General features: G+C 41.3%; 1 protein-coding gene across 3 annotated transcripts in view; it reads left to right on the forward strand.

Moving 5' to 3' along the window:
* The window catches only part of LOC124870409 (semaphorin-6B-like), a 57,284-nt gene extending 41,477 nt beyond the window's left edge, over window positions 1–15,807 (forward strand). For all 3 annotated transcript variants that reach the window (XM_047369071.1, XM_047369073.1, XM_047369072.1), the window contains exons 10-17: window positions 1,553–1,770; window positions 1,856–1,987; window positions 2,202–2,351; window positions 2,451–2,627; window positions 7,290–7,430; window positions 8,292–8,369; window positions 9,666–9,727; window positions 10,826–15,807. In XM_047369071.1, coding sequence (XP_047225027.1) covers window positions 1,553–1,770; window positions 1,856–1,987; window positions 2,202–2,351; window positions 2,451–2,627; window positions 7,290–7,430; window positions 8,292–8,369; window positions 9,666–9,727; window positions 10,826–11,811 — 1,944 coding nt within the window. In that variant the 3' untranslated portion in view covers window positions 11,812–15,807. The remainder of the gene's footprint in view (window positions 1–1,552; window positions 1,771–1,855; window positions 1,988–2,201; window positions 2,352–2,450; window positions 2,628–7,289; window positions 7,431–8,291; window positions 8,370–9,665; window positions 9,728–10,825) is intronic.

Here is a 15,807-nt window from a genome sequence, read left to right on the forward strand (position 1 = left end):
TCCAGAGTGTTGGGTCTTGAGTCTCTCAACGTTCTCTTCACAATATCCCACAGATTCTCTATGGGGTTCAGGTCAGGAGAGTTGGCAGGCCAATTTAGCACAGTGATACCATGGTCAGTAAACCATTTACCAGTGGGTTTGGCACTGTGAGCAGGTGCCAGGTCATGCTGAAAAATGAAATCTTCATCTCCATAAAGCTTTTCAGCAGATGGAAGCATGAAGTGCTCCAAAATCTCCTGATAGCTAGCTGCATTGACCCTGCCCTTGATAAAACACAGTGGACCAACACCAGCAGCTGACACGGCACCCCAGACCATCACTGACTGTGGGTACTTGACACTGGACTTCTGGCATTTTGGCATTTCCTTCTCCCCAGTCTTCCTCCAGACTCTGGCACCTTGATTTCCGAATGACATGCAGAATTTGCTTTCATCCGAAAAAAGTACTTTGGACCACTGAGCAACAGTCCAGTGCTGCTTCTCTGTAGCCCAGGTCAGGCGCTTCTGCCGCTGTTTCTGGTTCAAAAGTGGCTTGACCTGGGGAATGCGGCACCTGTAGCCCATTTCCTGCACACGCCTGTGCACGGTGGCTCTGGATGTTTCTACTCCAGACTCAGTCCACTGCTTCCGCAGGTCCCCCAAGGTCTGGAATCGGCCCTTCTCCACAATCTTCCTCAGGGTCCGGTCACCTCTTCTCGTTGTGCAGCGTTTTCTGCCACACTTTTTCCTTCCCACAGACTTCCCACTGAGGTGCCTTGATACAGCACTCTGGGAACAGCCTATTTGTACAGAAATTTCTTTCTGTGTCTTACCCTCTTGCTTGAGGGTGTCAATAGTGGCCTTCTGGACAGCAGTCAGGTCGGCAGTCTTACCCATGATTGGGGTTTTGAGTGATGAACCAGGCTGGGAGTTTTAAAGGCCTCAGGAATCTTTTGCAGGTGTTTAGAGTTAACTCGTTGATTCAGATGATTAGGTTCATAGCTCGTTTAGAGACCCTTTTAATGATATGCTAATTTTGTGAGATAGGAATTTTGGGTTTTCATGAGCTGTATGCCAAAATCATCCGTATTAAGACAATAAAAGACCTGAAATATTTCAGTTAGTGTGCAATGAATCTAAAATATATGAATGTTAAATTTTCATCATGACATTATGGAAAATATTGAACTTTATCACAATATGCTAATATTTTGAGAAGGACCTGTAAATTATAAGCAATATGAGTCTTTAAAATACTGAGCCAACTAGCACAGTACAATGGATATTGTGCTGTTCATAAAACAGTGTTGATGTTTAATATTTGCTAACATATTGCTGGATACCATTAACTTGATACGTTTTGAACTCCTAAAATCAGCTAAAATATTGGCCGCTGTCTGACTAGCTGTTTGCTTTCCAGCGCTTTAAGGATCTTTTTGCTTTGCTAGAAATTCATTACGAGATAACATCTGTACAGGCAAATGAGCTATTACTGATAATAACTGTACTGAACTTCATTTAAAAAAATCTTAACTATTCTTTTAATATTTCTATATTATATTTTTGTATTCAAGGTTATGGTATCCCGAGTGGCACGTGTGTGTAAATCAGACTTGGGTGGCTCTCAGCGTGTCCTCGAGAAGCAGTGGACCACATTCCTAAAAGCACGTCTCAACTGCTCCATCCCAGGAGACTCCCATTTTTACTTCAACCTCCTACATGCCACAAGCAACATCATCCATATGCAGGGGCGGGACGTAATCCTGGGACTCTTTTCCACACCACCAAACAGGTAGCGAGAGATACACTGTGTGCACAAACCTGAAAAGAAATTATTATTTTCTCACCACCATGATATCTCTCCTTGTCTCTGGCAGCATCCCAGGCTCTGCAGTTTGTGTCTTCGACATGCAGCAGCTCGCTCATGTTTTTGAGGGCCGATTTAAGGAGCAAAAATCCCCAGAGTCTATTTGGACACCTGTACCAGATGAGGCAGTGCCTAAACCAAGGTAATGTGAAGCAAAAATCCAGCAGAGCACTGCAGCACGTCTCTCCTGGGCATCTGTTTCGCAGATACTCTTCTTACTGCTCTCGTATGAGCTCCAACTTTCTGTCCCATAGCTCCTTCAATGCTTTTCAGTTAAAAATTACTTATCCAGCCCTGAAAATGAGTCCTCTGCAACCTATTTTTCTTTCTTTTGTCTGTTTTTTTAATTTCTGCAGGCCTGGTGGGTGTGCAGTACAGGGATCCAGATTTAGCACCTCAACAACATTGCCAGATGAGGTCCTGAACTTTGTGAAGACCCATCCACTAATGGACGAGACTGTGCCTCTCTTGGGACATAGACCTTGGGTGGTAAAGACTATGGGAAGGTATGCATAATTATGTCTTTGACAGCATGAAAAATTCAGATAAGATACTAAATGTTTATTTTTGGTCTAATTTATTGACTAATTTATTGATCTATCTAGGTACCAGTTGACAGCCATGGTGGTAGACACAGAAGCTGGCCCCAACAAGAACCGCACTGTCTTGTTCCTGGGCTCTACCCGAGGGACCATCCTCAAGTTCCTAATAATTTCTGGTGGAGATTCAGTCTCCCACAGTAGTGTGTTTTTGGAGGAGGTGGAGGGATTCAATCCAGAGAAGTGAGTGGCAGTCAAGACATCCTTATCAATTATCTGCAATAGATTGCAATGCTTGGCATAATGTTCCAGATAGTATCGCACTGCACCTGTTTCCATTTGGCTTTCCACTTATGAACTCTCAGTTACACTTAATGTAAATGAGATTAGTTAAGTACAGCTCACAGTAAAAGCCCATTCAGTTAAAACCATGATATTCATGACAGATTACTTACAACACATAATTTGAACAAAAATGTGTAACCTTTTCTGAGTAACAGTCTCAGACCTGAGAGTTACAAGACCCATTAGATGCATTCAAGTCCTGGTGCTAGCAGTGAAGGCTATTGAAAGCCTATCAATCATTAATGCGACAAACCAATAATCCAACGGTACACCCGTGTCTAGTCAGCATCCTGACTAATGCTATTTCTCTGACCAAAAATGCTCCGCTTGCATCAACCATGTGAAGAGATTAGGCACTACAGTATTAGGAGGTGATGAAGTTAAACCAAGATGTTTTACACCTGAACCCTGTTGAAATGGATAGAATTATTTGCAAATGCAGAAACATTCTTGCTTTAAAGGGATGTTTTAGGATTTTTGAGGTTATATTCAAAGGTTATAAGTGATTAATATTTTACTTGAACTAGTCAAGTCTGAAAGCATCTTCAATTATTAGACTAGCTGAACCTAACTGCTAGCTCAAAAAGGGTCCAGATCAATAAAGACTTCTAGCATGTTTAAAGAAGTCCGACCTTAAAATGTTGGAGCTATTGCAAACAGTATTTTATGAACCTTTAAATTCCCACTATGTTTGCTTTCGTCAGTTATTTATGATGAAGCGGATTTTTTGACATTGTAAATGAAGATAGGAGGCAGTGCACCACCAATGATCTTCCTGAGTGAAACACATACCAAGAAGAGAACATGAAAAACGTTCAACTAAATTATATGGTCTGGAACTTCAGTGCAGGTGTGAATACACTCAAGGAAACCATGGTCCGGACCAAATAACCGGGCTGAGACCCGCTTTCTGAGGTGGTCTCGGCCCGCTTCCAAAGGGACTCTGTGTGAATACGAATCAGCCTCGTTCCGACCTAACTACAAGAAACATACACCTTTTTGATTTAACAAGGCACTATTCTTTGTGAATAGTGAATGTTGTACTAAAGTCATACCTGCCCCGCCGTCTTTTGTTTAGCAACGTTGCAGCTAGCATGCTGTGGGTCAGGGCACACAGACCATATCGTCTCTTTCAGCCTACGGCACACATTCCTTTCCAAAACTAGAAATAGAACATTGCGAAACTTGTGTTGAATGAGTTGCTCTTGACCCTGACAATGATTTTGCAGCTCTAATGGCTGCACAAATATGCAGAACAGAAATGCAGCAAGCATTTCTTCCATGGTAGCTTTCCGGGTCTGTGGTCTGTCCCGCCCTAGTCATTTATAACTAATGAGAGCAACAATTGTCACCTTCGTGGCTTTGTTTGCAAGTTAAAGTTCACTTGCAAAAACTGTAACGTTAAAGTGAACTGCACCAAATGAAAACAATAAAGTCAGCTTTTAGTCCAGACCAAACAAGCAGACCAAATGATTGTGCTGGTATGAACACACTCAGTTTTATGTCAGACAATTACTTACTTAACACCTTCATTTATTTTAAATCTAGATTAGTTGGTTTCTGGGGCAAAGGCTGACAGCTAGTTCAAAATTGTCCAAGACCATATATTACTTATACTATCTTAAAATAATTCCAATCTCAAACATGTCATGATGTCTAATGCTAATACTATTTTAAAGCAGGGGTGCCCAAAGTTGGACCTTGAGGGCCGGTGTCCTGCATGTTTTGGATGTTTCCCTGCACTCCTGATTTCCATTGATGGCTGATTACCAGGTTTTTGCTGAGCTGCAATCAATTGAATCCGGTGTATTAAAGCAGGGAAACATTCAAAACATGCAGGACACCGGCCCACGACCGCCTTTGGACACCCCGGTTTCAAACCATGATCATGTTTGCATTGAGTGAATATTTACACAAAAGCTCAATATCATTTACACAGCAAATGGAGGTTGGAGGCAGTGCACCATCAAGTATCTCCTGGTGTGAAACGCATACTCAGAACAGAGCATGTCAAACCTTTCTGGTCAGATTAACTACCTTATAGAAAATTAAGGCATTGTAAAAATATTCAAACAGCTACCAAGAGAATGATTATAGTTGTCACAAATCATACTTAAAAACTTACTTTCAAATAAACATACTTTCTTTTAGAATCATATGAGCTCTGCTTTACCTGTATGTTACAGAAGGATTTAGAAATGTCATGTTCTATGTTGTGTTTCAGCTTCCTATGTTGTTCTTGCACACCGGGTAGTTGACAGTGTCTTTTTTATCATATATACCTTAATTTGTTCTTACCTTTTTGGCTCAAGGATGTCTGAGCTGGCTTCTTCAAATATTCTCTGTGACACACTACTGTATGCATACTTTTTTGTTGCAGAAGAAAATGTCTTCATTCGATCTTCTTTTGTTTAGTTTTTTCCTTTTCCTTTTAGTCTTTTAAGCTGTTTGCCCATATTTCACTGTATGACTGAGATAGTTTTGAATAGGTCTTAAAGAAGAAAAACTATACACAATCACAATAAAACTTCAAAGATACAAGCAAACCCTGACAATAATGTCTGTTTAACAGATTATTTCACGTTTTCCCTTCTATAAATTCCAACCAAGCGTATGCCTTTGCTTTGTTTTGTCATAAACTGTTTTATTTTTATGCAAAATGTAGAATCTTGTAAACAAATATGTTAAAATAGATAAAGAGTCACCAGGGAGACCCTGTCAAGTAATTTCTCAGTTTGTTTCCTCTTTCTGCCTCCATAATCGTACATTATGATTTGACAGTGGGAAGCCCCAAGTCCTTGTGGAGTTAAATTGAGCTTTTTTGTATTGCTTAATGAATGCATAGATAATTTATGTATATACAGGTCCTTCTCAAAATATTAGCATATTGTGATAAAGTTAATTATTTTCCATAATGTCATGATGAAAATTTAACATTCATATATTTTAGATTCATTGCACACTAACTGAAATATTTCAGGTATTTTATTGTCTAAATACGGATGATTTTGGCATACAGCTCATGAAAACCCAAAATTCCTATCTCACAAAATTAGCATATCATTAAAAGGGTCTCTAAACGAGCTATGAACCTAATCATCTGAATCAACGAGTTAACTCTAAACACCTGCAAAAGATTCCTGAGGCCTTTAAAACTCCCAGCCTGGTTCATCACTCAAAACCCCAATCATGGGTAAGACTGCCGACCTGACTGCTGTCCAGAAGGCCACTATTGACACCCTCAAGCAAGAGGGTAAGACACAGAAAGACATTTCTGAACGAATAGGCTGTTCCCAGAGTGCTGTATCAAGGCACCTCAGTGGGAAGTCTGTGGGAAGGAAAAAGTGTGGCAGAAAACGCTGCACAACGAGAAGAGGTGACCGGACCCTGAGGAAGATTGTGGAGAAGGGCCGATTCCAGACCTTGGGGGACCTGCGGAAGCAGTGGACTGAGTCTGGAGTAGAAACATCCAGAGCCACCGTGCACAGGCGTGTGCAGGAAATGGGCTACAGGTGCTGCATTCCCCAGGTCAAGCCACTTTTGAACCAGAAACAGCGGCAGAAGCGCCTGACCTGGGCTACAGAGAAGCAGCACTGGACTGTTGCTCAGTGGTCCAAAGTACTTTTTTTGGATGAAAGCAAATTCTGCATGTCATTCAGAAATCAAGGTGCCAGAGTCTGGAGGAAGACTGGGGAGAAGGAAATGCCAAAATGCCAGAAGTCCAGTGTCAAGTACCCACAGTCAGTGATGGTCTGGGGTGCCGTGTCAGCTGCTGGTGTTGGTCCACTGTGTTTTATCAAGGGCAGGGTCAATGCAGCTAGCTATCAGGAGATTTTGGAGCACTTCATGCTTCCATCTGCTGAAAAGCTTTATGGAGATGAAGATTTCATTTTTCAGCATGACCTGGCACCTGCTCACAGTGCCAAAACCACTGGTAAATGGTTTACTGACCATGGTATCACTGTGCTCAATTGGCCTGCCAACTCTCCTGACCTGAACCCCATAGAGAATCTGTGGGATATTGTGAAGAGAACGTTGAGAGACTCAAGACCCAACACTCTGGATGAGCTAAAGGCCGCTATCAAAGCATCCTGGGCCTCCATAAGACCTCAGCAGTGCCACAGGCTGATTGCCTCCATGCCACGCCGCATTGAAGCAGTCATTTCTGCAAAAGGATTCCCGACCAAGTATTGAGTGCATAACTGTACATGATTATTTGAAGGATGACGTTTTTTGTATTAAAAACAATTTTCTTTTATTGGTCGGATGAAATATGCTAATTTTGTGAGATAGGAATTTTGGGTTTTCATGAGCTGTATGCCAAAATCATCCGTATTAAGACAATAAAAGACTTGAAATATTTCAGTTAGTGTGCAATGAATCTAAAATATATGAATGTTAAATTTTCATCATTACATTATGGAAAATAATGAACTTTATCACAATATGCTAATATTTTGAGAAGGACCTGTAGATTGTTTTCTAGGCTGAAAAATGACAGACACCGCTCTCCTCCACCTCCTTATATACTGTCATGAGTGTTGACACTTCTGTCTCCAGGTGTGGTGAAGACTCCCCTCAGGCCCGTCAGCTCTTGTCCCTGACATTGGACCGAACCAGCCACACTCTGCTGCTGGCCTTCCCCTCCTGTCTGGTCCGATTGCCCACATCGCGCTGCCACCTGCATTCTCGCTGCATGAAGTGAGTAAAACGAATACACTTGAGTGTTTTTGTGTAGTTTCTTAGTCAGTTTGGTTTAAATGCAGGAACAGAAACTGACCAAGATAGTCTCTGCTGGCCAAATTTGTTTTATCTCAGATTTTTTGCTCTCATTGCTGTAATCATCCCTATAAAACCTTTGCATTTCTGTTTTTGTTTATGTCAGCAAATGAGGGAAGCCATGTGTGTTTGTCAAAGCTAGGTTGTTTGGTTTATTTTTTATTCTGAGAGTATTAGTTTTTCTCAAGAAATAATATTTGACTCGAAGCTAGATGCTTTAGTAGGATGATGGTTGAGTATGAAATATAAAGAAGGAATTTATTGGTGAAAGTAGAGCACCTCCCAAAGTGAACATATATCACATTAATATACTGTTGAGTATACTGTTAGTTTCAAATAGCCTTCAGGGCTGAGCATTGGCACAGTTGCTAGCACTGATACCTTGCAGCAAGAAGGTCCTTGGTTCTTCCCCAGCTGGGGGTCTTTCTGCTTGCAGTTTGCATGTTCTCCCTGTGCATGCATGGGTTCTCTCTGGGTACTCTGACTTGCTCCGCAGTCCAAAAACATGACTGTTAGGTTAACTGATACATTTAAATTGTCCTTACAAGTTAGTGTGTGTGTGGCTGTGGTTGTTTGTCCCATGATGGACTGGTAGCTTGTCCAGGGTGTACCCTGCTTCTCACCCAATGACCACTGGAGATAGGCAGCAGCCTCCCTGCGGCTACGTAAGGGCAAGCAGGTATAGACAATGAATGGATGGATGTCCATTTAGTACACGTTTCTTAATTGTTAAGCATCCAAAGTTTGCTGATTCATTTTCACTTTATTTCTGTGAACACTCAGGAGCTGTCTTGCCTCAAGAGATCCATACTGTGGGTGGACCAGAGGCAGTACCTGCTCCTTTCTGAGACCAGGGACAAGGTGAGGCGAGCAAAGCTCAAACACACTGCAAATGGTTCACTATTTGTGCAGGTGGACTCACTTCAATGTCTGTAGGAAGAACGTTGAGTTATTTTTTGTAGGCCTGGATGATGCAGGTGTGATCATTTTCTAAGACCATGAAAATGCAAAAAATAAAACGTTTGAAATATTCGGTGGAACTGATTAAATGATCAAACCTTTCCTTGATAATTTAGGACTGGTGATCAATACAACAGGAATACATGTATGAAATGAATATAATTTGAATTCTGATCATCACTATGAAACATTAAACAAACTGAGCATAGAATGTAACCTATCTTTTGATTGTAGTAATTTCATTTACCCTAGTTCATTCTTCCAAATCATAACAAATAGCACATAATGGCACTTTACAAGACAAACATATCCAATTCATATGAAGTTTAATATATTAAATTCATATGAAACCAGTATAATTCAATCCCATTCTTCATTCAGAAGTGCATACATTATAGTGCAACATGATTCTAATTGTGCTGTACAGTTGAGTTTGGATGATCATGTAATTGCAAATTACCGAACCACTGAGGGAGAAAAACACAGACACCACTCAAATACAGAGATACTGTAGATTAAGAAAACCTAAGCGACTCAAACAATAAGCTTCCCCAAAAAGATCAGTTTTATTTAAATAATGCAATTTTAGTCCATCTCAATTTAAACGTTTTTTATGTCTGTACCAACAAAGGCATATCTACTGATAGCTCCTTCATTTTTAAATGTTTACCAGTTGTTTATTTAATTCAGTCAATATAATCCCATTTAACAACTGATCCAAGTGAGTAATTCAGTAGATTAAATTCTTATTTAAAACATGTAATTATCAATAAATTATGATTAATGTTTTCGGTTATCAAGAAACGGTAATAACTATATGCATTGCTTATTGATTTTTTTTTTTTTTGTATAAAACCTTGAACTGTACATTCTAATTCAAACTCAACCTGATTGACCCTCGCCTTTGACCCTGCAGAGAAAGAAGATCAATTATGAACTCAGCAGCATATCCCATTACAATGGATAATTTATTACTTTGTGCCGTATTGATTTTATTTACTACGGCCTGATGTCATTGTACTTGATTAACATCATACAGCATACAGTGGACACCTTTGTCTATTGTAGATTAAAGTTCCAGTTGTTTTCGGTAGTAAGCATTATCTTTTTTCCCATCAGGAACTCAAGTAGTTAAATACAGTAAATTATGGGCACTGTGTTTTCTGATGCTTATCTGTATTCTTTCTGTGACTACAGAATCCCCTTTCAGCAAGATGTGGAATATGGAAACACTACCTCCCATCTAGGAGACTGTGATGGTAGGTTTCAGCAGTACAATATGGATACTTCTGACTCCTCATACTAGAGTTACTAAGTGCTCCACCTAGCGGCTCAATTCTTCACTGCAACTTGCTACTTGTGACTGAACATAATGTTCTGGCTTTAACAAAAGATGGAAAGAAAACACAAATTCATTCCCAATCCCAGCACGTCAGGATCCATTCCACCCAGTGTCTTGGTGTCTTTGATAACCTGAATCGGATAGATATGGAGCTGGGAATGCTCCCAGTGTGACACATTTTAATTAGAAAAAGGTGCAGACAAAGTCAGGCTGTGTAATGGGTTAATGCATCATCCTTTGGATTTGTAAATTTTGTTTTGTCAAAGTCGGAGATCAGAGGAGGTTGCTGATGAGCAACCCTGAAATAGCTTTAGTATAATGTCACGTGGTGTCATAGAAAGGCTCAGATGTCTGTGCCGCAGGACAACAGAGATCCCTTTTTGAAGTTTAGCTTCGGTTTAGTTGCTAAGAGTTTCCAAAACACATCAAAACAACATTAGGTTGCACATTCCTTAGCTCTGATCTTACACCTTTGTCCTAAAGGTATATATAGGCATCCTTTGTTTATTTCATTCCTTGAAATTTGCCCTGTAAGAGGTAAGTGATGCCAGACAGCAGACCTGACGGACTCTCAACCGACGAGCAAAGAAAGCGCAGAACACACCGAGCCAGAGGCAGGCTTGTGTCTGCAGATGGGAGTGATTAGAGTTGGGTGGAAACACTGAGGTAATGATACGCTGTGAGGAAAGATTCTCAGGCCAGGGAAATGAAGGAAAGAGTGAGGACAAGAGGAAGAAAAGAGTCTGCTGGTGTGATCGTATTGATGAAAAGTGCAGGCTTCACTGAACATGGAGCTTGTGAGGGCTCAAGGACAAACTGGAGAGAAGATTCTCCATAATTCTCTCAGAAAATAATCCCATAATGCTCAGCGTGATGATAACCACTAATAGAGTTATTGTAGGTATTGAAATCTTATGAAATAACAGGCTATTAGTATGTGTAATAATAATAATGACCCTGAGGGTGTCATTTGCACTAAATGTCACCATCTTAATTACGCCTCTCAATCCTGCAGGAATTCTGCAGCAGAGTTTGCTGATTGAACCAGAGAGCCTGGTATCCCTCAACCTTCTCGTCGCGTCTGCAGTCTCAGCCTTCACCATTGGGGCAGCTCTCTCCGGGCTTGCCGTTTGCTGGATCATGGCCCACAAACCTGCCAACCGTCGCCACGGCGGCAGCTCCCAGTCCTCAATCCAGCGCCGGGAGAGGGGTCTGCTGAGTAACTCGGGCGGGATGGCTGGGTCTGTGCTGAGTGTCACGAGGCAGGGAGGTGGGGAGCGCTCGTGCTCGCAGGGTGGGGAGACCCTGTTCGTCATGCCCAACGGCTGGGTGAAATCAGGAGAGCTCGACCCAGGGTTCCTTCCCACTCCTGAACACACGCCGCAGCAGAAACGTAGAGGCCTACGACTGTCTGACTCCAACTCTGGAGGCTGGGATACTAGCCAGACATACCTGGGTGGAGGGTCTGTGGGTCTGGGCTCGCCCTGCCGCATGCCCCCATCTGTCTACCTGACCACTAGACTCTTTCAGCAGGGTGGAGGGGGGAGACATGGCGGTGAGGGACGGGGGAACGACACACCACGCCAGCACTATGTCTGCTTAAGCAAACAAGAAAAAGGAGGCAAGGGTACACCAAGAGCCCCTGTCAGGAAGTCTGCAGGAGAATATGTCTACCCCATGACCCCCCAGGACTCTCCCGAGCGCCGGAGGGTGGTTTCAGCACCCAGTGCCCCCATTGAGTACAGCGAGCCGCTGCCCTTGCGTTGGCCAGCCCCGGAAGGTTACATCCTCAGCAGTCATGGGATGGTCCCCGTCCCTCTGCCACCACCAACAATGCCCCCTCCCGGTGGTCAAACATACATGTCCCAGCAACACACACCTTGCCTAAGCAGGGCTCTGCTGAGAGGGGCTCTGGAGCGGGGAGAGCTGGGGGAGCTGGTGGATCTCAGCCAGCTGATGAGTAAGAAAAACTGCAGTGATAGGACTCAGGCAGGCCAGTGACTGTGGAGGAAATGAAGCATTACTTGTGTGGAGCCCTCCGTTAAATTTCCATAGATTTCTCCTTTCTCCTCATTCTGTCAATCCCTCTCTCTCCTCTTTCCATCCTCTTTTCCCCACATCTATATTTCATTGTCATCCAGCTCCTTCTCTCCTTTCATTCTCACAGACAAACCTCTTCACCCCGAAACGAGTCTTGCCTTCAACTGGGTGCTGGCTCTGCCACTCATTTCCTGGCTCACATTAATTGGTCAGACGGACCAAGGTTGTTGCTGTGTCTGCAATGCAGAGTTGCCTTTCTCTCCAGGTCTGGGGATGAGGGAGAAGAGGGGATATAGATGGAAGAAAACCAAATGGGGAGCACTGAGGATAAAGACAGAGATTTAAAGATTGCCTTCCTTCTGCAAACTGACTGGATTCTTTGTCCCTTCTCTTTGACATTTCCAAGACTGCCAGTCATCTGTTCCTAAGTGTATTTCCTGACGCTCTGATTGCCAACTAGGTACTTGAAACTAAATTGCAAACTCTGAAGACTATTAAAGTATCTGTCTCAAGGTGAATCAACAGGCAGTTGTTCTGACTGAACAGATGAGTCTAAGCAAATCTCTCCCTGATTCCCTTTTTGTAATCCTTAACCTTGCTTCACTTCCTACAGCACTTGCTTACACATGCTTGTACAGGTGGGTCCCAAGTATTCTATAGAAAGCATGACTTGTGTGCCAAATGCTTCTAACACGTCTCACAGGGATGCTGGACCATAACTCATGCCTGTGGAGAACAGAGTGCAGGACTGAAGTGTCAGCACTATTCCTGCCAACTCTACCCTCTGTGTAATGACAGCATCTCAGCTGTCCGACCCCCACACCCACCCCCACCCAACACACACTCCCTTTTTCGCCCCACACCTCTTTCTTTTTAATGACCAATGATTCCTCAAGGACTTTTGGTGGGGCTGTGAAACACCATTGAACTGATGTGGAAAACCTTACCTGAATCGAGAAGAAAAATGGGAAAAACAGGTGTTGATTTAAAAAGAAACTCGATCACCGCAATATATGAAGACCTTTTCTGTCACTTCAGTTTTATTCTCCATTAAAACGCTTGCATTAGTGCTATTTATAGAACCCAGCCTGATTTTAGTGGGCAAATTTCCTTTGTAGGCCTACAGTGATTAAAGGTCCTTTTAGATGTGAGACAGTCCAAAGCGAACAGTGACAGTGATAATGATCGAAACCCCTGGCTTAACTCAGAGGCAGCAGGGGGGAATAGAAATGTTCCCAGCCAGCAAATGAAACTGTATATTCAGCCTATCATAGTGTCCTGTGCCATGAAGCAGTCCACATTTGGAACTACACTCTGCAGCTTCAAATTACAGCATACTGAAGATACAGTGCTGGACACTTTTATTGGCATGCCTAAAAATAGATTCACCTTTTATTGTGGTAACATAATTTCACAATGAAAGTGTTAGAATAACTCAACATTTAATTTGAGTGCATTTATTCAGTAGGGGGAAAAACACAGTTGTAAAAAAATAAACTCAGAGGTTGCATGGTTGTTGGTACCCTTGTTGTTAATACTTTGCCAATAGGACAGCACATTGTCTTCTCCTGTAACAGAGTCCTGAGTCCTCCTATAAGCTCTCTTCAGCTCACCCCAAAGGTTTTCCTTAGGATCAGATTCTCACTTTTGGGCACCAATAATCGCCTGATTATTTTGTCCAAGATAATTTATTTTATTTTACACTGCAGTGCGAGGGTTAAGTTCGATGGAAAAAAAAAGAAAAAGGGCTCTTGTTGATCTATTAAATGTTAATGGGCAGATATGATGTTTTTCCAGCTCAGACACAAATGGCAGGATTTATCAAATTAGCTATAAGTCTTAGTAATTAAAACTGGGCTGATATTTATTACCATCTTGTTGCTGTTCGTGTATGTGTTTCTGGAGGGAGAGGGAGGGGGTTGACCATGTGGTATTTGTTTGGGCATGTGACAGTGATGCAGTGCAGACTGTATGGTGTTAAACTGAAGCGGAGAAGCAATGTCAATGGTGTGGTGGTTTTTTAAGGTGTTGAAAGGGTAGTGAGATATATGATATATAATATCGGTAAATATTGGTCATCGGCCATAACAGTGATATTAAAATCAGATATTGATATGGCCTGCATTTTGATATTAGTGTATCCCTATATTTTTACCTCCCTTGCAAGCGTCCTGAACACCCCAGTCCTTACTAATTAGACGTTTATAGAAACTCTAATCAGATAAAGTAAAACTTTAAAAAATGTGTCAAATGGAAGTATTTCAGTGCTTGTCAGACGTACCAATAACTGTTTCACTGGTTGTTTTATTAAAAACAATTATTTTTTAACATGACGTTTTCCCCCACTGAATCAAATGTACCTGAATTAAATTTGAATTGTATTTTTTCCAAACGTTTTGTGCCATAAAAGATTAATTTATTTTAAGACTTTCAACACACAGTTAGGGGTGCTGGCAAGACTTGCGAAAAGGCGAGACTTGATGTTATTCATTATAATCCAAATTTATCATAACTTATAAGGCCTGATTCGTCAGTCCCAGTCTGTCAATCAACCAATAAATGCTGGCCTGTGGGCAGCAATATATACTTTATATGTACATATGAAACTTCGACTTAGATTAAAAGATAATGTAAGACAGTAGCTCCAAAACACACGCACACACACACACACACATATATATATATATATATATATATATATATATATATATATATATATATATATATATATATATATATATATATATATATATATATATATATATATATATATATATATATATATATAGGCAGCAGGTGTAAAGCTTGCAGATGGAAAATTTTTCATGTTGTTAATGTTTTTATATTCAAAAGATTCATATCAACTGGCTCTAAGATGGATCTCACAGAGTGACAAGTGTGTCTTTTTAAGATTGTTGTGCCAAACCCAGCTAAGGGAAGACTTAATGATGCCTGATGTTACAGAAGCAAAAAAAAACAAAAACAACAAAAACTAGGAGAAAAAAATTTCTTTAAGTGCCATGATGAAGATCATTTCAGTCAGCAGTGCACCTTTCTCATGTACTGTGGTTTTAAAGAACTCTCTTATTGCAGTAGACTTGTGATATGTATGCCTTTGACCTTACATGCTGAATGTTTTCTTTTTTTAAGAGATTTTGGCTTGTACTGTTGGGATCATTTGTTCACCTCCCCTCTTTTTTGCTGAATTCTACTTTAGCTCTTCTTGCCATACATGTAAATATGTGAGATTGAATATGGACAACTTGTCATGCCCTCAATGGTTGCAGTGTTTCTGTGCTCTCCTTGGCCATGACATGAACTGTGTGTTCAGCTCACATTTTTATGACAATGATTCCTGAATACAACTCTTGAAATGGACTGAAATACATTGAAGGAACACTGTGTGACTCATTTGTGAGGTTTTTTTTTTTGCAGTCTAGTGATTGTCTTTCTTTCCCAACCAAACTGCCATGCTGAGGGATCTTCAAACTGATTATCAAATGTGCTCATCCTGTTTTTGTTCATGGTCAACATCCTGTGCGGTAATAATGAAAAGCACAAACTTACGTCCTTGTTTTTATTGTTATTTTTTGAAGGAGCTGTTGGGAATCATTTGTGAATAGTGTAAATAATCATTCTGAATGTATCGTGTATTGGGTTTTGGGGGGGAGAGGGAAGGGGTTCCTGCTGTCCTCGCTCTTTTTAGACAGGACTGTGCTGGCCTTTTTTTTCGGTGACAATGCTGTGAATAAAAGGTATGTAAAGTTACCTGATGTGACTTTTGCTGAACGCAGAGTTTAGCTGTTTCCTTCCTGTATTTAGATTAGGATTGCAGGCCTGACCTCAGCCCTTGCTGAGCCTTCTCACTTGACTGATGCCTGTAATGTCTTTTTTTGCAGTCACTATGCTGCAGGTGATAATAATCAGTACTGCTATTAAATGGCATTATGTAATTGA

This window comes from Girardinichthys multiradiatus, chromosome 6 (genome assembly GCF_021462225.1).
Source record: "Girardinichthys multiradiatus isolate DD_20200921_A chromosome 6, DD_fGirMul_XY1, whole genome shotgun sequence".
Taxonomy (NCBI): domain Eukaryota; kingdom Metazoa; phylum Chordata; class Actinopteri; order Cyprinodontiformes; family Goodeidae; genus Girardinichthys; species Girardinichthys multiradiatus.